Source organism: Mus musculus, chromosome 6 (genome assembly GCF_000001635.26).
Source record: "Mus musculus strain C57BL/6J chromosome 6, GRCm38.p6 C57BL/6J".
Classification (NCBI taxonomy): Eukaryota; Metazoa; Chordata; class Mammalia; order Rodentia; family Muridae; genus Mus; species Mus musculus.
Genome location: NC_000072.6, coordinates 29,525,259 through 29,547,109, shown reverse-complemented (window position 1 = coordinate 29,547,109; position 21,851 = coordinate 29,525,259). Strand labels below are relative to the sequence as shown.

The 21,851-nt window shown below is 48.8% G+C and overlaps 2 protein-coding genes across 18 annotated transcripts in view; one reads left to right on the top strand and one right to left on the bottom strand.

Moving 5' to 3' along the window:
- The window catches only part of Tnpo3 (transportin 3), a 69,032-nt gene extending 62,749 nt beyond the window's left edge, over positions 1-6,283 (top strand). For 4 of the 7 annotated variants that reach the window (XM_006505121.4, XM_030255468.1, XM_030255469.1 and 1 more), the window contains 2 exons: positions 3,750-3,847; positions 5,244-6,244. In XM_006505121.4, the coding sequence (XP_006505184.1) occupies positions 3,750-3,810 (61 nt within the window). In that variant the 3' untranslated portion in view covers positions 3,811-3,847; positions 5,244-6,244. Of the gene's footprint in view, positions 1-3,749; positions 3,848-5,243 lie in introns of all 7 variants that reach the window. The other 3 variants (NM_177296.5, NM_001347079.2, NM_001361290.1) reach the window with 1 other exon arrangement.
- Irf5 (interferon regulatory factor 5) lies at positions 5,241-20,980 on the bottom strand. 11 transcript variants are annotated; one of them, NM_001311083.1, is made up of 10 exons: positions 20,336-20,485; positions 15,779-15,984; positions 12,969-13,158; positions 12,517-12,575; positions 12,036-12,069; positions 11,600-11,857; positions 10,993-11,385; positions 10,788-10,906; positions 10,460-10,570; positions 5,241-5,494 (listed from the first exon to the last, which is right to left on the bottom strand). In NM_001311083.1, the coding sequence occupies exons 2-10, from the start codon at positions 15,971-15,973 to the stop codon at positions 5,369-5,371; spliced, it is 1,485 nt and encodes a 494-aa protein (NP_001298012.1). In that variant the 5' UTR covers positions 15,974-15,984; positions 20,336-20,485; the 3' UTR covers positions 5,241-5,368. The 11 variants fall into 11 exon arrangements, with proteins under 11 accessions (NP_001298012.1, XP_006505158.1, NP_036187.1 ...); XM_006505095.1 differs by lacking the exons at positions 5,241-5,494; positions 20,336-20,485 and adding an exon at positions 20,664-20,980 and having other exon boundaries at positions 9,790-10,570; NM_012057.4 differs by lacking the exon at positions 5,241-5,494 and having other exon boundaries at positions 9,790-10,570.
- Between the last annotated feature and the right edge of the window lie 871 nt (positions 20,981-21,851).

Here is a 21,851-nt window from a genome sequence, read left to right as displayed (position 1 = left end):
GGCCACTCTTACTGTCATAGTCACTGTTCTGATCAATGAACTCATATAAAGAAAAGCATTTAATTTGGGACTTGCTTACAGTTTCAGAAGGCCCATTATCACGTGGGCCCCATTGGCTTATAACCATATCATAGTGTAAAAAATGCATTCAGTTCAACTTCCGAAGTCCCCATAGTCTTTCACCATCTCTTGACAAGTCTTCATAGACTGCTTACAAGTCCAGAATTTCTTCTGAGACTCGTGGCAGTCTCTTAACTGTAACCCCTCATAAAATCAAGATGAAAAGGCAGATCACATACTTCCAGTATTGAGTGGCACAGGATATGCACTACTGTTCCAGAAGGGAGGAAGAGGAGCACTGTGAGGAGATGCTGGACTAAAACATGACCAAAAAGCAGCTGGGCAAACTCAAATTATTCATCTGCATGTCAGATGTCAAAGCACTCTTCAGATCTCCAGTTCCTTTCAGCTTTGTTGATTGCAAACTCTCCCTCCCCCCTCCTTTCCCCCCCCTCCCCCCCATGATTCCAGGTGTGGACCCTGTTAGCAGTTTTCCTCTGCAGGTATCACCTGACTCTGACATCTCCAATATCTGGGGTCTCCAACACATTCCATGCTTCACCTCCACAGCCTCATGCAGTGGCCTCTCTGGGCCATCATCCAGGGACACTCCTCACAGATGTCCGGCCTCAATGGCTTTTCTTAACTGAGGAGGAAGATTCCACAACCCCATCTTGTATCCTTGAGTCTAAAGCCAGATCCAGCTTTAGACTCAAAAGTGGTGGTTGAAGCTGCCAAGTGTTGCTAGCTGGGGCTGGTAATTGATTCCCTAATTCAAATGCATTTGTATCAGCTTTCTGTTGATGGTTTCCTTCAGTGCTAAAGCTTTTCTTTAATTTCTTTTCCCAGGTTGGAAGCTTAGCTGGGTGGGCTCTTGTCCTGAGGCCACCACTCCCTTTATTCCGTTTAGCATCTGGTTTTTCTTTAAACCTTTTATCTCTTGAGCATTGGACTTCACTCCTTTACACTTCCTGCTGCTCTCTTTTGTCCTCTGCTTAAGGGGGACCACTGATCACCACCCACAGTCAATAGTAATTTTGCTGATAATCCAAAACTCCCCAATTTCATCTCAGGCAGACTTTTTTGGACAAGAGAAGAAAATAGACCCATTCTTAACCAACATATCACAAGAGCATTCTTTAGGCCACTTAATACTCTCCTCCTCTGAAACCTCTTGAGCCCTGCTGTCATAGTCTACATTTCTCTCAACTGTCTTCCACATTCCTGCTACGATGGCCCATTAAGCCCTGCTTAAAGTGTCCAACCAATTTTCGTCTTCTAAGTCCCAGAGTCTTCCATATTCTTCCAACTAAGGTTACACCTATCACAGCAATGCCCCACTCCCTGGTTCTATAGCTGTGAAAAGACACCATGACCAAGACAATTCTTTCTTTCTTTCTTTCTTTCTTTTTTTTTAAGTGTTTACTTGCTGGTTAGTTCATTATCATGGAGAGAATGGCAGCATGTAAGCAGGTATGGTGCTGGAGAATCAGCTGAGAGTTCTACACCCTGATCCATACGCAGAGAGAGTCAAACATGCTGTACTTGGCACGGGCTTTGAAACCTCAGAACCCATCCCCACTGACACCCTTCCTCTAACAAGGCCGCAGCTCTTAATTCTAATCCTTTCAAATAGTGAGCATTCAAGTTTATGAGTCTATAGGGGGCATTCTTGTTCAAACACCACAGGGAGCATAGTAGCATATATACAGGCATGGCCTGGAGCTGAGAACTTTACATCCTGATTCACAGGCAGCAGGGAGAGAAAGCCTGGACCTTGAATGGGATTTTTGAAACCTCAAAATTGCTCGCCCCACCCTCACTCCATAACACACTTCCTCCAACAAGGCCATGCCTCCTAGTCCTTCTAATCCTTTCAAACAGATCCACCCACTGGTGGTTAGGCATTGAACTATATGAGCCTATAGGGGCCAGACTTACTTAAACCACAACACTTAACTTTGCTATTCACCACAGTTCTCTTATATTTGAACCCTATTTACTTACTTACTTACTTTATTTGGGGGTTTGGTTGGTTGGTTGGTTTTGGTTTTTTGAGACAGGGTCTCCCTATGTAGCCATGACTGGGCCTAGGACTTGCTAGCCTCAAACTCATGGAGATCCTCCTGTCTCTGCCTCACACGCATTGGGACTAAGGGCAATCACCACCATGCTCAACAATTTAATTTCAGTGCTCTTTTTCTTACTCTCAAAAAAGAGGATAGAGATAGGGGTATTTGTCCATCTAGGTTTAATTGAAAAGATCTCAAAAGGGGTACAATTTCAAACATGTAGGATATTAGGATAATAAATGATTCATGGGCCTCTTAGTTCTTTGTAATATCACACCATACACCAGCCTGTGCTAGGCTCCTTGCCCTCCATCCTGGCAGTGGGAAAATGAATGGCATGAGCTTGCACACATACTTGGCTGCTTCCTTATTTAGCACATGGTTTACTTTGAAATAGACTCAAAAATGTACCATTATTAGTAAAGCTTGTTAAGTACCAGGGATATAGCTCAGATGGAGGGTATAGTTGATCCATTACATGTTTATGGTGGAGAAAACCTAAAAGAAAATACCCTATCATCAACTCCTGGAATCCCAGTCAAGGTTTTCATCATGATTTTGGACCTTTATATTTGTTGAATGAATTGGTAGATAAGCATTTTGACACTTTTCTGTTGGATAGCTCTTAACAGTTATCCCCTTGGGTGTTTAACCAGCACAGGATGGCAAGTCTGCTTTCTTGGAAGTTTGAGTTCTAGGCTATATCCCTGTGCCCGAGTCCCTTGTCAGGAGAGTGTGAGGAAGTGCCTTTTCCGTTTGCTTTTGCTTAGCCCGGAGTTCAGTTAGCTAGCCTGCTAGGAAGATACCAGAAGAATTAAGTTTCTCAATTGGTTTCTAAGTGGGTTTCAGACAAAGGGAACTTTGAAAAAAATGGAGTCAGATGTACATTACTTCCATAATAACTGGACATCTCAGCATTTGCGGAGAACCAGGTTCTGCTTATTCATTCTCCATTTCTGTGTGTGTTAACCCTTTTCTATCTCCTCCTCCTCCAAGAGGAAATCCTGAGCAGCCTGTTCAGCTAGAAAATCAATGGCTGACAGACTAGTTACCAGACAAGGCTTTGTAAACAGAATCTGTCACAGCAGAAAAATGGAAAGCTCGGGACCTTAGTGAGCCATGCGCACAGAACTAAAATGCTCCGAGCCTTATGGAACCTGCTGGCCATCCTTCCTTTGAGGGCATCTGGGTTTCTTCTCCTGGTGTCAGGAATGTCAAGTAGTACTATAGACACTCACACCTTCTGAGTCACTTTTGCTCACTGCCCCTTTGTCATAAATGTTTTTTAGGAATGGGTTTGATCCTCTGAGTAACATGAAGTCGATAATAGATGAGGAGACTAAGGCAGAGATTGGTGTCTTGCCCAAGAACACAAGAGCTAGAAATCAGCCCTAAACAGTTTGTCTCTGAGCCCATTCCTTCAGAACCAATAAGCTCATAATTATCTTCATTTATAATACTTACTTTTTGCCCTGAGTTCTGGGAAGATCTCACACAGAGCCATGAGTGGATGAAAGTCATTTCTGACAGAGTTGGAAGCCTCTTCGGTGTGCCTCCCTGGCATGTTAGCTCTCCTGTCTTCAGCCAAGGACCACCCATCCACCTTTTCTTTTCTAGTGCCGAGGAATGTAAGCAAGTTTGCTGGGCCTTGAGAGACTTCACCAGGTTGTTTCGATAGCTCAAGCTCACACTCCTGCACTGTGCCTGTCATCCAGGTGAGTTGTGTATACTTCTAGTTCTTTCTGGGCTCTTGGGGAGGTTTGAGACTGGGAATATGTTTAAGGCCCATAGCTCAAATCAAGGAAGAACTTAGTGTTGAGCTATCTCAGCGGCTGAAATACTGAGCGCCTGGATTGTCTCGGGCCAGAGCAAGCTGATCATCAGTGCACCTGGATGCCATTTTCCACCCCCTGGAAGGTAACTGGTGTCGAGTGCATCAAAAAACATCTTCGCACAAATGCTCTGATGTGTGCTTGGGAACAATCAAGTCAGTACTTCTAGCCTCTGCTACTTTGCTGAGAACAATGGCGACCATAATTCCTGACACGTGTCTTCTCAGACAGACTTGCCAGAATCAATATGCAAGCAGTTTATTCTTACTGCTTTTATGATTGAAATGCCAGGGAGATGTTCCTTCGGCTGTCTTCTTATGGCCAACTGTCTCCATGCTGTCCCTTCTGATCTGAAGCAAAGGAGGAAGCTCAGCTATGGAGAGGAGTGCTGACTGGGTGGTAGTGCTTGATGCCTAAGTAAAGAAAGGCAGTTCTCTAAGCCTGCCTTTAACATCTTAAGGAGAATTTATTGTCCTAATAGGCAATGTTCAGAATCTGTGGCACTTACTGGTGGTTTCTGTAATAGGTACATGAATAGGTCAGGGTGATGTTCAGTAGTGCCTTCTTACCACACCCAGAAGTGTACTAAATGCTGGCTCTTTCATGAGTGACATCATCTGAGGGTGTCAGGGTTTGCGTGTAGGCAGCTGTAGATGTTCATAGCTAATGTTCATCAAGCCCTTAACTAAGGTCAGGTACCATTCCTTGTGTGTTAACCAAGAGACTCTGTCTGCAGCTTTCTGTTAACTATACTCATTTACAGAGAAGAAAATTGAAGGTCAAAGATGTTTAACAATTTGTTGCAGTTAGAAACTAGGGTATTCAGGTGTTCTGGTACCAGAATCCTCACTTTTAGCCATTGTAATAGATGACACATCTATGTAGCACTCTACCCATAGAGTCTAGATCAGTGCTTGTTAAACCATTGTCAGTAAACAGAGTGTTCTTTCAGCATTAAATCTTACATGAAAACTCTGTATTTACTAACAGACTAAAGTGGAGCTTTTCAGATGGTTTTGCATTGTGTTGGCTTCCTCCCAACCTTTCCATCATCCTTAGTGTCTGCAGCTCAGCACAGGAGCCATGCTGCAGGCAGTGTTTCAGCGAAGTGAATGCTACCTTGGAGTTGCAAGTTGGAAAAAGCCAGTTTGGTTGTGCTTATTTGTTAACCAGTGTTCTGTAACGGAGTCCACAGCACTACCTCTGAGCTGGCTCTGTCCCTGCTCACCCTGCTCACTCTCCTCTGGAGCTCATTAGACTCTCTCTTCTCTTTTGTCAGGAATGTCTTTTTTTATTAGAAGACAGGAAGAAAACAACCCAGACTGTGTCCCACAATCAGAAACCTCTGTTGTGGCAGAGGGGCCTTCACTACCACCAGACCATCCCGCCACACAGGGAGAGACTTCACCCTCCAAGGCATCCTAAGGAGTCCCTGTTTGGGATGTGAGGGAGAAACAGCGCGGTTTTTAAGGATGGCTGGAGCCTGTCCGACGTGGTGGGAGGGGAACTAGTTTCCTGGTGAACTTCTTTCTAAAAGGAAAAATAATTTAAGAAAAGTTAAAAAAAGAAAGAAAATTTTTAAAAAGGAAAGCTGAGATGACACCAGAACTGAAATATGCACCTGGTAGCAGATGATGCACACACATGATAGACACACACCAGCATGCAGTGCACACACTGAGACACGACAGTGAGACAGACACATTACCTTAGGGAAGCGCGGGGATGCGAGTAGGTAACATAGTTACAGTTGGAATTAAAGAGGTAGGGTCACCTCCTCTGCTCTCCTTCCTTTAAACACAGGTGAATAGAGGAAACACCCCCCCCCCCAACTGTTCACCTTTAGAAATGTCCAGACAAGGAGCCTGGTCTGCTTATATCATGGTTAGGGATGATAGTCCGGACTAGCCAGGGTCAAAGTTGCTTTTAATGTAGAGCCCAACCCTGATCCTATTGAGTTGCTAAGTCCAATCCAGTTCATGGGCCTTTGTCATCAGCCTTGGGGAGAAAAGCCAAAACTGGTGGGTGGAGAGGACAAATATGGATTAAACCTTGCTCTCTCTCTCTTTTAGTGAATTATTCATCCACAAACATGGGGTGGGAAGGGATAAAAAAGAGGGTGAGAGTCTGGAGGGAATGTATTTACAGGGCTACCTGTATTTTGCTAAAAAAAAAAAAAAAGTGTGAAAATTAATTGCCTTCAAGGGCACTGTTCTGTCCTGTGGTGTAGCCATCTTATGAATAAATCAACAGCACCAAAAAAAAAAAAAAAAAAAAAAACCAGAAAAAAGAAAAAAATAAAACCAATTTTTAAAATTTTACCAGTGTTTTTATTTCCCTTCACTACTCGCTGTTCAGCAATGACTTGGCTGATCCACCTATGAAATCAGCTTTCATGGAACCTAAAAGGCGTCTAAGCAGAGAGCTTAAAACGACGTATCTTGTAGGAGTAATCTTGCTCACTGTGTAAAGAGATCCATAAAGGGCTCAGCAGCCCACAGCAAGGCAGGATAGTAAGGTGGGATACCCAGCAGAGAGATAGGAACTTGGAAAGAGTCAGGCCTGAGAGATTAGCCACTGAGATGTGGAGGAAGTTGGACTATGAAACTGAGAAGTGACCAGCTCATGGCAGACATAGAATAGTGTGACTGGGTTAATAAGGGTTACGAGCTTATTGTGGAGTAAGCCTAGCAGATGGCCTAGGCGCTAGTTCATAAATACGTGAGCCTCTGTGTCGGTGGGGAACTGGGTCAGACAGAAAGCAAGCGTTACAAGGAGCTGCTGATTCTGCATCCTGTTGGAAGCCCCTCCTGCTGCATCTCACCTTCCACCCTACCTCAGTGGGAGTGAACTGTGTGTCACACACATGTGCAAGTGCACATAAGCTGAGGACGTGGCTGTTCTGTGCACATTTGCATGGGAGGGAGAGACATGCACACAATGGAAGCCAAAGGAGGGACATTTCTGTGACCTTTACTATTAAATCCACGTAGACCAGGAGGTAAAAACGTAACCAAATATAGGATCTTGGATGGAATCCCGAGTCCCAGAGAGTGGGAGAGAGTTAAAAAAATAACAAAATCCTAGCTAGGAGGTAGTGGCTCACACCTTCAATCCCAGTTCTTGGGAGGCCAGCCTTGTCATTTATAGAGTGAGTTCTAGAACACCAAGTGCTACACAGAGAAAACCTGTCTGAAAAACAAAACAAAATCCAAACAAAGCAAGGAGTTAATATTATATAGTTAGAAATAGTGTGAAGTGTGCAAGAATGTTCTTATTTTAGAAGCTTTCCCAAAACTAAAGTGTTTATTGGAAGGTGACAGCTTCTGCTTTGAGTCAGTCTCGCTAGCTAGCAATGACTTTGACCCAGTTGTCATCGTCATCCTCCCAAGGTGCCGGGAGTCTGTTCATCTGTGTGTGCCCCACATCTGCTGCTGTTTTTATTGACTGTTGACAGCTGGCGCTGCCACTCAAGGCTTCCCACAGAAGCACACATCCTACATCTGAGCGTACATCTCCAACCCTGGTTTTTACTTTTTAAGCTATTGTGTGTGTATGATATGGGGGACACACGCATCTGCGGTTTCCAGAGGTCAAACTCAGGGTGGGGCTTGCATGGCGAGCCTTATGTAGCTGGCCCACCAGTTCCGCTTAACTTTTAAAGTCAACATAGACCATGTAACCATTCGAAAAGCTGCTCATCCTTGCTCAAGAGAGGGAATAGGAATGAGGTAGTATTTTTTACCTGTCGGGTTAACAAAAGTCACATTTGAGAGTATGCTCTATTGGTAAGACATTTCTAAGTATCCCTGGCATTTTTACCAGTACCTACGAAACATAGAAAAGCACTAGCTTTTCATTGCATTATTTTATTACATGTATTTATGATGATATGAGGAGGGGAGTGTGTCACAGCAGGTCAGTTCTACTATGCAGGTTCCTGGGATTGAACCATTAGGCTTGATGGCAAGAGTCTTTACTGGCTGAGCCGTTTCTCTGGCCCTCACTGTGTTATTTTAAGAATGTTGGAAACTCAAATACTCATTAATCAGTAGTCAAAATCGCAACCTGAATCCAATCAACGGTCTGGACTCCAGCAGCATACAAACTATGTCACCCATACAACAGACATACAAAATACAACAGGTGTAATCAGGAGCAGCGCTGTCCCACCACTAATGGAGATAGACGTCCTCTGGCTGCCTTGAACTTACGAGCACTAGATTGTGTGTGACTGCTGGGTACGTGTTCACGTGAATGTGTGTATACACACGTGGAGGCTAGTGTTGGGCAGTCTCCTAAATTCTCTGAGACAAGATAACATACAGCCAGGACCAGTGAGATTCAGGAATTCCCTTGCTCTGCTTCCTAATGACAACATATACCTTAGTGCCCGACCTTTCTTTCTTTTCTCTCTTTTCCTTCCTTCTTCCTTCCTTCCTTCCTTCCTTCCTTCCTTCCTTCCTTTCATTTTATTTATTTATTTTTGTAACGTGGGCTAGGAATCCAAAGTTGGATCTTGGAAGCACATTATTCATCTCTAAGAGCCTCATAAAGTGGATACTTGATAAGACAGTTTTTTTCTTTAGTAGCTGGGGATTTTAGCTCAGTGGTAGATCACAACCTTTGAGCATCCCCCAGGGCAGGGGAGTGGGGAGTGGTTTTAGGAGAATATACATGAAATGCTATTTCTAGTATTTACTTCAAAATAATCACCGTTGGGAGCCTGGACAGGAGCTGCAATGAGAAAGATAGCATTCAGATGATGATCTTTAAAACGGGGACAGAGGCTTTCATACCATTATTTTTCCTTTCTCACAAATGTGTAAAGTCTTCCATCATAAAAAGATAAATGTCCCAGGCATGTTGCCACACATCTTTAACCCCATCACAGGAAGCAGTGGCAGATATATCTCCTGAGTTCAAAACCAGCCTGGTCTACAGGGCAAGCTGCAGGACAGCCAGGGCTGCATAGCAGACCTTGCCACCGCCACCACCACCTCCTTCCCCATACTCCCCCCCCACCCAAAAAAACCCCAAAAAGATAAAACAATTATTTGGACTAGAATATTGCTCCTGAGCCAGTTTCCAGTGATGAGCCACCGATTTGCATGTAATGGCCTAATATTAGTAGCACATTCAAGAAGACAAGACTTGTTTTTTAAACATGTTCAGCTCTTACTGTAGGCTGCCATTCTAGGCTGGCTTTGAACTGCCAAGCTTCCTGTTTTAGCCTCCCTTGTGCTGAGATTACAGACATGAGCCACCACACCCAGCTAAACCTTTTTTGTTTTGAATGTATGTTACAGGGAATCAAACCTATGGCCTTGTGCATTGTTAAGCAAGCACTCTACTACACTTAGGCTAATATATTATCCCAGCACTTAGGAGACGGAGGCAAGAAGAGAGGATCAGGAGTTCAAAGACAACTTTGGTTAATACTGCAAGTTTAAGACCAGTCTGGTCTAAAAAAAAAAAAAAATTAAACCTTAAAAATCCCAGGTTTTGATGGCCTGAAGTGTGGCTATTTCTTCATTCTCTTCTTTTTCTATTATTTCGTCATTCTCTTCTGGGGAGGTTTGGACAGTTTTTAGACAGCACACATTCAGAATTCCACATTTGTCTCAGTCTGCGTCCTCCTTGAAAGCAAAGCCAGCCAGGTGAGTGTGAAGGCCCAGCTGACTCACTGACAGGAAGGCAGGGCCTCCCCAACTCCTGTGCCAGGCACCACTGCCAAACTGTGCTGGGGCCAGGCGACTGGCAACTGAATAGCCCAGTACAACAGAAGCCACTGGCACTGGAAACAGTCAATAAATGGGCAGACCTGGTTTTTAACATTTATTAATCCAAAAATATATTAAATTCTACTTTCTGTCCCAGCATCTCAGACTCTGAAGGAGGGTGCCTGGAGAAATCCTTGTCATAAGGATGAGGGGAAAGGTTCAAACTAGGGGACCCCTAAATCAGGGTTATTCTCTGCAGAAAGCCCCCACAACACTCCTTGGCAGGTTTTGCTAGAAGAATTGGGGCAACCTTAAAAGTTGGCTACCCTGGGGTAATTGGACTCCGTGGTACTAAAGGCCTCAGGCTAGTGATGTTCCCTCCCTCCCACTGGGGCTGCTGGCTTCATTTCTTCCCAGCCAGGCATATTAGAGAAATCACCAGAAGGTGGTGCTCAAATAGAAAATGTTTAGGGGAAATGAAACCTCAGGCCTCTCTTCTATGTTCTTGTTACCCCGACTCTGCTTCCAAGAGACTCAGAACCCTGTAGCCAGCCAGGCCTGCTGGGGCCACCACATTGCTATATCAGTCTACGTGGCTGTCCCAGGAGGTCCAAGGCAGCCACTATCTGTAGCCTCATTATTGCATGCCAACTGGGTGCATGGGCCAGGGCCCCTGGCTTGCATCGAGGCCTGCCACAGGAGGGGCCTGGACCATGGGCTGCAATTGCTGCTGGGACTGCCAGAGGTGATGAAGCTCTTTAAACTGCTCTACCATGTGGTCTTTGAGATCCGGGTTTGAGATCTGCAGTCGGATGCTGTCTGCCGACCAAGAAAGCTCCCCTGAGAACATCTCCAGCAGCAACCGGGCTGCAACAGGTACCACCTGGGAAGCAAAGGGGAGACAGGACAAGGAGAATTGTGGCAGGGCTGATCAACCCAACTGGGCATGAAGATAGCCAGAAGCAGATGGTAGACAGTCTCCTCCAGCCCTAGCAACCAAGTCCTCATGGCCCCAGGGGGCTCCACGTCTACCCTGGGTCAAGGGCCCAGCCCCATGTTTCCTAACATTCAAGCTACATCAGAGGTGGCTAGGAACACACCTGTACAGTAATGAGCTTCTTCTCTCGGGGTTTGACATCAGGCCATTCTTCTCCAAAGCAAAAGAAGATCTCAAAAGGTGGTGGGGTATTAGTCTGGCCCTTCTGGAACAGGATGAGCTCTGCATCAAGATGAAGGCCTTTAGTTAGAGGTTACAACCCAATCCTGAGTGAGGGGCAGCCAGGAGGAGCACAGAACAGACCTCACCATTGAGAAACTGCTCTAGGCTAAAGAGCTTCGTCTTGACTTCCCGCTGAATGGGGTTGGGGCAGGAGCCATGGGCCAAGGCGCAGGGCCCACTCCAGAACACCTTACACTGGCACAGACGGATGGCGTACAGGTCCTGGCCCTGCAGCTGCAGGATGAGCCCACGGTCCAGGACATCTAGCAGCTGGTTCGTATAGAAACGCTGCTTGTCACTGGGGATGTCCTCTGGGCTAGGGAAGCGCACTTGCTCCAGGGTCACAGGGCCAAAGAGTTCCACTTGCTCCTGGGTAGCCTCTAGCTGGCTGTAGAAGAGCCTGCAGCCTTGTGGGTTGCTGATGGTGAGGGTCCGGGGTGCGCGTCCCCGGTACTGGAACTTGATCTCTAGGTCCGTCACTGTGGAGCAGAGAGTCGGGTTGCCCTGACTGTGAGCCTCACAGCTACTCAGCAGCCGGGTGGTAGGCCCAACTTCCCCAGCCTCCCCAGTTCAGCCTTGACCCAGGAAGACTGGCCTAAAGGCTTATTTTCTTCGCCATCCTCCTCCCGTGCAACCCTGCCCCATCCCCACGACTCTGCCCTGGCAACCCGCCTGGCCTGTCAAGGTCCTTACAAGGCAACATGTGGGGGCTGATCAGCAGGTCAGGCAAGAGTGGTTCTGTAGGGGGCTGGCTGGAAGCCAGAGGTCCAGGCTCCAGGACCTCAGGGAGAAGCTGCCTGAAGCCAGCAGGATTTCCAGAGGGAGGGGCCAGGAGATTTGGGTCTGGGACAGGGGGACCCAGCCCTACAGGTGGCTGGAGAGCAGGTGGCCACTTGGTGTCTTCTTTGGGTAAGGAATAGGGTGCGTTGGGAGGCCCAGGTAGCGCAGGCTCTGCAGAGAATGGGGTGGATACAGCTGCTAAAGCCACCTCTAAGAACTATCTCCCAGGCCTGACTCCCAGACTTGCCTCCCACAGCCTCTCTCTCAGTGCCCTCTCAAGTACCTAGAATACCCATCACTTCTTATGCTACAAGCCCCATCCCCCAACCACACCACCACCCAGCCCCACCTGTGATGCTCAGGCCTGGTAGCATTCTCTGGAGCTGAAGGGAAAACACGGGCAGAGGAGGAGGACAGAAGGGAGGACAGGTTATTAAATTGGTCTGATCCTGAGGAAACAGTGCTCAACAAACAAAAGGCAATCCCTCAGCCTCAGCTCAGTGAAGGCCAACCTCCACTGCTGGTCCCAGATCTGCCATCCTCAACAGGTCATGAAAGCTGTGGATGTCCCCATTTCTAAATGTGCATTCTGCAGGCAGTAGTACCCACCAAGCCCAACTGTGGTGGCGGTCAGGCAGACATGTGACACACTATGCATCAATAAAGCCCTAGGAGGGACAAGATGGCCACTCCGTTCCTTTCAGAACCATCAAAGGATGACCCAAAGAAGAGATGTGGAGGACAATGGGCCACAGAGGAAGTGGGTGATCCTGAAGCAAGGGTGGGCAGCAGAGCCCACCGAGGCCAGCCTCATCCTCATCCCCACACACCTCTTCCTCTTCCTCCTCCTCCTCTTCTCCCAGAACGTAATCATCAGTGGGTTGGCTCTCTGCGTGTCGAGGGAGAGAGAGCAAGGCAGGAAGTCAGTGATAAAATGGGAGCCAGGGCAGGCTGTAGCTCCATCTGGGCAGCCAGAGGTTATCCAAACTCCTGGGGCTCCACATCACCCATGAAGCTGCCCACATATGTGTGGGTCAAAGAGCTGGCACCAAGAAGCAGCAGGCAAAGGCCTCCCCTGAAGCCAAGAGCCCAGAGCAAGGGCAGTGGTAATGAAGAAGCACCTGGAGCCCTCACCCCACTCCCAGATACTCACAGGAGCCCTGCGATCATGACCTAGCACAGCCCCTGAAGCCCACCCTGGAGCCCTTGGCTGGAAGGTCTTTGGGTTTTCCTGTACCCAGAGTTCATAGCTTTCAGGTGGTCACACAGGGCCACATTATACCTGTGGGAGCAGGGCCGTTGGAGCAGACCTCGTAGATCTTGTACGGCTGAGGTGGCATGTCCCGAGGGCCATCATAGAACAGCTGGAAGTCACGGCTTTTGTTAAGGGCACAGCGCAGGTTGGCCTTCCACTTGGCTGGGTCAGCCTCATCCACCCCTTCAGTGTACTTCCCTGTCTCTTTAGCCCAGGCCTATGGAAGGAAAAGAGGACTGCAGATTACAGGGGACCTTAACTGTCACCGAGGCCCTAGCAACTCTCTTGTCCTATAGGAGTCAATGCTAAGAGTTTTGGCCACCAGGCTAAGCCTTGCCAGACAGGCTCATTAGGTGGATAAGACCAGATCTTGTCCAACCCTCACAGTTCAGACAAACTCAATGAATTCTACTCACTGCTGCTAGGAGGGCAAGCAGGTACAATCTCAAAGGAACACAAGGAAAAAAAAAAAAAAACGTAGAGAGGAGAGCTTGTGACTTGGAGCCAGGCTGTGTTTGAGGCCAAGCAGACCAAATCAAGCTGCCTCTGTTTTGGATCCTCCTTGACTGTACCAGAGAAGACTCAAGGAGTCAACATCTTTAAGGTACTTGGAACTGTACCAACAAGCAGGTATGCATCAGTGATCAGTATTATTCTTGCTGCTTTGTTGTTGTTTTCTCCTCCTCCTTCTCTTCCTCCCCCTCCTCCTCCTCCTTTTTCTCCTCACCCCCACCCCCACCCTGACTCTCTTCCTCTCCCTCTCTCTCTACTTCTCCTTATTCCTTTTCTCTTTTGAGACAGTGCCTAATGTAACCCAGGCTGGTTGCAAACTTGCTAAATGGGCAAGGATGGCCTTGAACTCTTGATCAATCCACTTGTTTCCATCTCCCAAGTGCTGGGATTATAGGGCCCAAGCCTACAGTCCAGCTATCATCAACATTATTGTTATTATTGTTGTTGTTGCTGTTGTGTTAAGGATGGAACAGAGCCTCAGGCTTGCTAAGCACAGCCTCCTAACCTCTGACCCTCACCCCTAATTGATCTTGTTATTTTTGCATGGTAATTTGGTGATGTCAAAATTATAAGTGTTTCTTCTCTTTAAACTAGCAACTTAATCTTTTTTTTTAAAAGATTTATTTATTTTTTATTTATATGAGTACACTGTAGCTGTGTTCAGACGCACACCAGAAGAGGGCATCAGATCTCATTACAGGTGGTTGTGAGCCACCATGTGGTTACCAGAAATTGAACTCAGGACCTCTGGAAGAGCAGTCAATGCTCTTAACTGCTGAGCCATCTCTCCAGCCCATAGCAACTTAATCTTGATAGAACTTTATAGAATATAGAAATATCCGCATACATTGTGGTAAGGATTAAGTTCAAACGCTAAAATAATAAGATTCCAAAGGTTTTAAGTTTTAAAATCAGCATCTCTTTGGTCTAACAATTTTATTAAACTCTGAACACTAGACCTCATCTGACCATTAGATCAAAAGGTAGAATTTAGGAGAGATCATGCCTGGAAGCACAATCTAAAACAGTCTGAAGTGATGGGTGACTGAGTTATACCGGGTCCTTGCAGAGGGTTATTCAATGGTCACAAAAAGTGAAGCAGATGTTTCTTGAAAAGGAAAGCTAATCCTGATATTGGGTGAAAAAAATGCAGGTTACAGTATGTGTGGGCCAGCAAAATGGCTCTCCACAGAAAGGCACTTGCCAGCCTGCCTGACAACTTGAGTTTGATTCTTGGGATTCACACTGTGGAAGGAGAGACTCAACTCTTCCAAACTGACCTCTGACCTCCGTGCACATACTCTGGGGCCTGCACACTCCCCATAAATAAGTAAGTAAAAAAATAAGGAAAAATTAAAACCTATGTGTGGGTTTGCGTGTGTTGGTGACTATCTGTAATCTACCCAAGTACTTCAGAGCTGGAGACAGAGTAACAGAGGTTCAAGGCCAGAGGCAGCTACGTAACGAGTTTAAGGCCATCCTGGACTATGTGAGAATGTTTTAAGATATATAAAATAATGAATAAATAAAGTATGGGGGTGGGGCTGTCCCTTAGTGACTGTATGTGTCTTAGCATGAGCAAGGATAGCCTTGATCCCTAGCACAAAGACATCTTTGAAAAGTTAGCTAGGCATGGTGGCACAGGCTTGCAATCCCAACACACGCTGGAAGGACAGGAAGGGGGGACTTCCACAAGTTTAAGGCCATTCTAATCTACATAGTGAGTCCCAGGCCAACCAAGAATATAGAGGGAGACCCTATATCTAAGTATATTTAAACATTCTTAAACGTGACTGGGTTCCAATTATATATTATACACTGTATATTCTGTTGTAAAACTATTTTGGTAGGGCCTGTCCAGAATTAGGGCTTGTTAGACATGGTGGTACATGTCTGTAACCCTAGCACTTGGGAGGCTGAGGCAGGAGGATGACAAGTCAAGCCAGCCTTGACTACCCAAGCGAGTCTGGTTAGCTGGGCATTATAAAGTGAGACCCTGACTCAAAACCCAGACCAAACCCAAAAAATGAGCTAGTAACTTCATTTAGTGCATGTGATATAGTATGTGTAACGTGTAGTCCAGTGTAACATAAATCAAGAGCATGGAGTGCTACACGGAGTTACAGGCTGGCCTCCCAGAGACCTTCCATCCCCACCTTGCTCTAGGCTACAGGTTAGAAAAGATGGTCCTGTGTCCCTGAGTCTAGGTGTGGGATCCCCTGAGCACTGTAGCTGGCAGGACGTGACTCTGCCTCTCTCTACTCCGGAGGGCTCTTTCCTAGGGAGGGGCTGCCCCAGAAGGCAGCACCTTATCCAAGGCTTACCTTGAAGATGGTGTTGTCCCCATCCTGGCTGGGACCATGCCTCGTGGCATGGCGCCAGGGTATATAGAAGAGTTTCTTTTCCCCGTTGACCCACTGAAGCCCTGGGTACTGGCAGCTGTTCACCTGGGCCACCAACCAGGGCTTCAGCCTCACACGGCGGGGTGGTGGGGGAATCCCTGGGGCTGAGTGGTTCATGGCAAAGGGCTCTGCGGGAGAAAGCAAAGAGGAGCTCTACAAACTGATAGCAAGATGTTCCCTGCCCTGGTGGACAGGTCAAGCGGATGAGCACCCCAGTCCTTCTAGGCGTCTGGGGCCAAGGCTGCTTTCCCTCACCTTCCTGTCACAGCTCGCGCAGCCTGTGAGTTCTGTTAGGGGAGAAGGAAACTCCCGTGCTAGTGGGTGCTGTGGGCCACCCATTCTTGAGTGCAGTCAGTATCCAGCCGCTGCTTCACTAGAGAATTGTCCCAGGTGTCTTATTCCCCATGTCAAGCCACCCATCTCTGTCAAGGCAAACCTGGCTCCCTTGCATAGAGGTGGGCCAGCGAAATCCACGGGTACTTCTCTAGGGTTGGCTATTCCACCATGCTGTATCTGTCCTGCCTTGCCCAGCTTTTCTCTCTGCATCTTACTCAACTTCTTTCCCCTGAAACTGCCCTTCCCCGTCCCTCCTAACAAATCCTCTAAACTAAACGTCTGTCACAGGCTTCTAACACAAGCTGGCCTTAGACAGGAGCAGACCGTGGGAGAGGGGTTAGGGACAGGTTCGTTCACAGGACTCTGAGTTTTGGGCCTTTTGGTTAAGATCACCTGTAGCCCTGGCATTTCTCCTCAGTTCTTTCAGGAATGAAGCTTTCTTCCCCCTTGAACTCTTTATAAAAATCCCACTCATCCACTCCAGTGACACCGGGTACCTGGCTTAGATGGTGCCACCCTGAAGCCATCAGTGGACTTGAGTCTGGCTCCTGCTACTGCCTTCACATCCATTCGGTGCTCCTGTTTACAGACCAGTGCCATACACGTGGTGGCAGGAAGTGCAGACCAGGTCTAACAGCTTCCTGTTGCCATGTATTGTAATGCTTCACACTGGCCTGGTTGCCCCCAGGGAGGAAGAGAGTCTCATGCAGACACAAGTGATTCTATGTATCCTTGCCCCCCAGATTATCCCTGACTGGCTAATAAAGATGCCAACAGCCTGAAGCTGGGCAGAAGAGAGATAGGCAGAGTTCCTTGGTCTGAGGGGAGACAACAAGGTAGAGGGAGGAGAAAACGCCTCATGAAAGCATGGCCACGAGGGCTGGCCGATTGGAATTAAGAGCAGCTAAGTTGGAACATGGAGGGGTTCTTGATGGGGAAGAAGACATTAGAGCATGAAGGGTGATATGTGCCCGGCTCTGGTACACTAAAGGATCGTTATAAATATAAAAGCTGAGTGCCTTTTATCTGGGAACTGAATGATCAAAGGCAAGGTAGTCCACCCCCCCCCCATTGAGATTAAATATTGCCACAACAGCTTTCCATTGGAGGTAAGCACTTTGGCAGGCCACAGTCTCTATCTCACTAGAGTTATGTGCACAGGACCCATGAAACCCTGGTGCTCTTCCCTCTACCTGCTCCCTCTCCTCCTGACAGAACCTGTAACTTAGAGCTCCCTCCCTCTCACCCATCTTCCCTCCTGGGAAGCTCTTTCCTGCCCTTGACCATATTCTTGATCTTGAACTCTTGAACTTGGGGTGGGGGTGGGGCGGGGTTCAGAAACAGAGAAGAGGAAGGCTGCGGTGCCAGCAGCTCCTGGGAAGACACTCTCTCATTCAGCCAGTTAAAGAACAAAACAAAACTCAGCAGACTTACTTGGGTTTTGCAGCATGGAGCCCCAGTTTCCCCTGCAATTCCCCCACCTAGTGTCTTCTGGGTTGTGGCTACTACATGCCACATCCAGGCTAGCGGAGCGACCCTCTACAGACTTCAGAGCACTTCAGAGCAGTGCATACCTCAGCGGCCAGAGACCCAGGAATAGCACTGCCAGCTTTGGACAGAGAGCGTGGAAAGGCTCCCAGCCCTGCCCCCAAGCTTAAGAAGAGGTGGCTTAGTTCCTCTTTCTGCGCCAGCCTCCACCCTGACCTAAGGGAAATGAAAGTAGCCCGATGGGACAACTCAGAGATCTGACTCACTCGGCTGACCCACCCCCACCCCATCCTCAACATCATCCTCTCTGTCTCCCATTATAGCTCCTAAGCAGCTCTGATCTTAGAATGGAGGGTGATGTACACACACACACACACACACACACACACACACACACACACACACACAGAGAGAGAGAGAGAGAGAGAGAGAGAGAGAGTCATGTCAAGAGTAGTATGAACAGGAAGAGCAGAGCACTCACTGCCCTGCTTCGGAGACCAAGAAGGAGCCAAGGAACACTGCAGCTTTCTTTCTGTCTCAGCCTGATGATGATAAATTAAATCAGAGAAAGGTTTTGAAATTGTTGCTCTGGCCTCAGTGTTAGGAAGCGGCAGTCCCTTCTAATGGAGTAGTGACGTAGAGAAATGATCCCCACAGCAAGCCAGGGCCATGAGAGGAGGGTGTGTTCATCTAGGGGCAGAAGGCACCACCTGCAGCTAGATGCACAGGAGCCTCGCCCTGAGCAGGACCAAGTTCAGCATCTACCCCACAGAAGCTCCCTCCTGCCCAACAAAAAAGGCTTAGATCTAAGTCAGATCCTGCCTGCCAGTTCACAATTGCAGCGTCTAAACATGACTGCCCGCTCCTGGGTCTGGAGGTTTTGAATAAGAGCAGTGCTGACACACAACGCAGACTGAGATGTCTGGCTATGAGCCCTAAAAAGGAGAAACGAACAGAGCCCCCACCATCTTCCATGTCAGACCTCAGGAAGTATCCCACATGTGATGGGGCATGGAAGCAGCCCTTGAATCCCGACTGCGATGGAGAGTCCCCATAGCTCACCCCAAGGTCATGAAGTCCCAGGAGAGGCTGCCTGGGCAGTCAGATCACTGAGAACTCCGGAGCTGGTGGGGAGAAGCTGCCATAACGGAAGGAATAAAGGCAGAGCTTCGAACCCCTCCTGTCTCTCGAATTGTCCCGTTCTAAACCCCACACCCAGTTCAAGGCAACATCCAGGGGTTACCTGCAGTAGGCATGAGCATAAATCCCGCCCTCTCCAGGTGAGCGACACACCCGGGGCCCTGCCCCTTCAGAGTGCACACAGGCTGAGATTCTGGGGCAGCAGGTGCGGCAGGAAGAACCCTCTCCCGGCTTCCTCCCAGGGGCAGGCTGGGGGAAGGCCAGAGTTCAAGGGAAAACCCCCGAAGGACTTTTAGTTAATAGGAGTGGTCTCCTACCTATCTCTTTCCTAGACTTTAGCCAGGAGCTTAGGGAGTAGAGAGGGCGAATGCTGTACTGTATCACACAGGTCCTCATGCGAGGCTTTTAGCCTCTCCAGCCTCCGTCAGCCCCGTCCACATCCTTTCTGGTCCTGATCACTTATCCTCACTTTGGAGTTCAGGCCAGGTCGTTCCCTCCTGATCATCCCGGCAGACTCCACCCGGGGCATAACGCGGAGGGAAGGGGGGTGGGGGTGGGAAGGAACCTGGGTCAGCCCCTGGAGTCATCGCGGGGTTACTGGCTTAGTGTCCGTTCCTGGTCCGCTCCTCTGGACCGGGACGTGTCCGCCTTGCTATGCCAGGAGGAGGCCAAGAAAGCCCCCACTTCCACCCCTGCTACTAGGTACCCGCTCTGGGTCCTCTGGAGGTTCGAGAGACACCTGGAGTCTGGGAGACATCTGCACCGAGGGCGAATACTGGCCCGGGACATCTCTCCGCCTGCGTTTCGGCCCAACTACACTTTCCCTTCACGTTCAGATTCTAAGTTGTTACTTCTTAAGTTTAGGGGCAGGCCGTCAAGAAACTAGACCAAGCATTAATCAGCCCCCGCCCCGATTCTTCTCAACAGCTAAGAATAAATCGTCGTCCCCTTTTGAGCTACGAGTCAAGGAGCAGAGCCTCTATTTGACAACGTCTCCCCTCAAACTCTATTCCCACAGATTCCTGTCCTTGGCTTTAAGATCCTTGGGAGGGATCGCTGCTTGACACCTCAACCTCTTTAGTCGAAAAAGTGAGGTGTGGCCGGGGAGGAGAGACGAGCTGTGTGCCGACAGGGTCGGGGTCGGAAACTCGCTCCTCCCTGGTCCCCGCCAGACTGTGACAGGGCGCTTGGCATCCTTGACCCTGGCGAGGCGCAGTGGGGATGTCCACTGGGCCCTTGGGACTTTCCCCGAGCATGCGAACGTTGGCGGCCGGAGCCCGGCACTCCGAGCTGGCCTGGTGCGGAGCGCCTTGGAGCCATTCGCGCTGGCCCGGCGCCGCCTTCGATCATCGCCCACCGCGGAGGAGCGGGATCCCGACCCCGCTGGCCCCGTTGGCAGGTGCCCGGGGCGTGCAGGTCGCCGTGGGTCGGAGCCGTGGCTTGGCTGAAGCCCGGGGCTGTTCCCACCGCCCTCGGGGCGAGGAGCCCAACACAGCCCACAGCCCCGGGACCTACCTGTTTGCTGTGCGCCCGCGGGGAGCCTGGAGCCCCGGCCTGGCGCTGCGGCCGAGCTGAGCTCTCGCCGAGCTGCACCGCCCGCGGGTCGCCCAGCCCGCCCCGCACTTCCGCATCGCGCCGCCCCCGCCCGGGGCAGCGCCCCGCCCCGCCCCTCGCCACCACCCCGCGCCCCGGGCCCCTACCCATCCACCGCCCACCGCGGGGAAGCCCGGGGCCTCCGCGAGACCGCAGACAGCTCGGCGCCCCTCGCCGGGCTCCTTTGGGAATCCGGGGAGACAGAGTCATCCATCACCCAGTCCCCAGATACCCTGTAGCCTGTCCTCACCTAGTCCGCGCCCGCCTGGAGCTGGAGATCCGCTGCGCGCGGGCGTCGATGGAGCCACACTCCAGGGCATTGGGAGACCCCTGAGAGCTCCCTTTCAACATACCTTGGGCCACTCTGTCTCCTCAGCCTTAACACTGGCCCTCCGGACCGCTCCAACTCACCATGTGACTGACAAGCCCACCTCTTCTTTTGCCCTTACCTTCACCGTGGTTTGGGTTTGCCCTTTGAGCGGGTTCCCACCCCCACCCCGACCTCCCGGTTCCATAAACGGGCCTTCCTGTCCGAGTCGATGCTGGCCTCAACTTCCACACATCCTGTTCATGTAGGAACATTATTCGCTGATTCTCACTCTTCAACTTTTGGGTCAGCATCATATTATTTGATAGTCTAAGTGTTTTTTCCAGGAAGGTCTACCCCTTCCTTGAGTCAGCTTTTGGTTTGTTGTGTTTTGGTGTAATTTGTTGATTGGTTTGGAGGAGGGGTGGAGACGACTTCCAGAGTCTTTCCGTTTGATTTTTCCATATGATTTTAACGTCTAATTTCCACTGAAATTCAGCTTAGTTGGGAACCAACCCTGTCTTGCATGGTTCATGATCTATAGTAATTTTTATTTTTATATTTGTATTTTACTGATAATGGAACCCAGGACCTTGCACATTCTAAGCAAGCACTGTGCTACTAAGTGCCTGCCTTCTCTGCCCTGTCATAATTCTAAAGGGTTATTGTATTTGTTTCTTGGGTTTTAACTCTTTTAAGGGTAAAAAGTTGTGTTGCCGGTGCTGGTCTCCAACTCCAGGAATCAAACGATTTTCCTGGCTCAGATGCCTTGAGTAGCTGAGATTTGGTGTAGCATCGCAGGCAGCTTAACTAAAGATATAAGCACATATATTTTAAATGTTTACCATCTTAATTCTTTTTAGTGATTTATTTTATTTTTTATGTATATGAGTATTTTGTCAGCATGCATGTGCATCGTGAACATGCAGTTCCTGCAGAGACCAGAAGAGGGCGCTGGATTCTCTGGAACTGGAGTTAGAGACTGTTGTGAGCGAGGGGGTGTGGGTGCTGAGATCTGAATCCAGGTCTACTGCAAGAACAGCAGATGCTCTTAACTACCAAGCTATCTCTTCGGTCCTAGAGATATTTTTAATACACAAATATTCTGAATGAATTGTTAAATTAAAATGT

Bases quoted from the DNA above. Each gene is read 5' to 3' on its own strand.
- Irf5 (XM_006505095.1), bottom strand. From the start codon at position 20,733: ATGCCCTGGAGTGTGGCTCCATCGACGCCCGCGCGCAGCGGATCTCCA. The intron at 15,985-20,663 runs GTGAGGACAGGC...TTTCTCCCGCAG, and splicing joins TCCAGGCGGGCGCGGACTAG to AGCCCTTTGCCATGAACCAC. The intron at 12,070-12,516 runs GTGTGTGGGGAT...TTTTCCCTTCAG, and splicing joins AGGAGGAGGAAGAGGAAGAG to CTCCAGAGAATGCTACCAGG.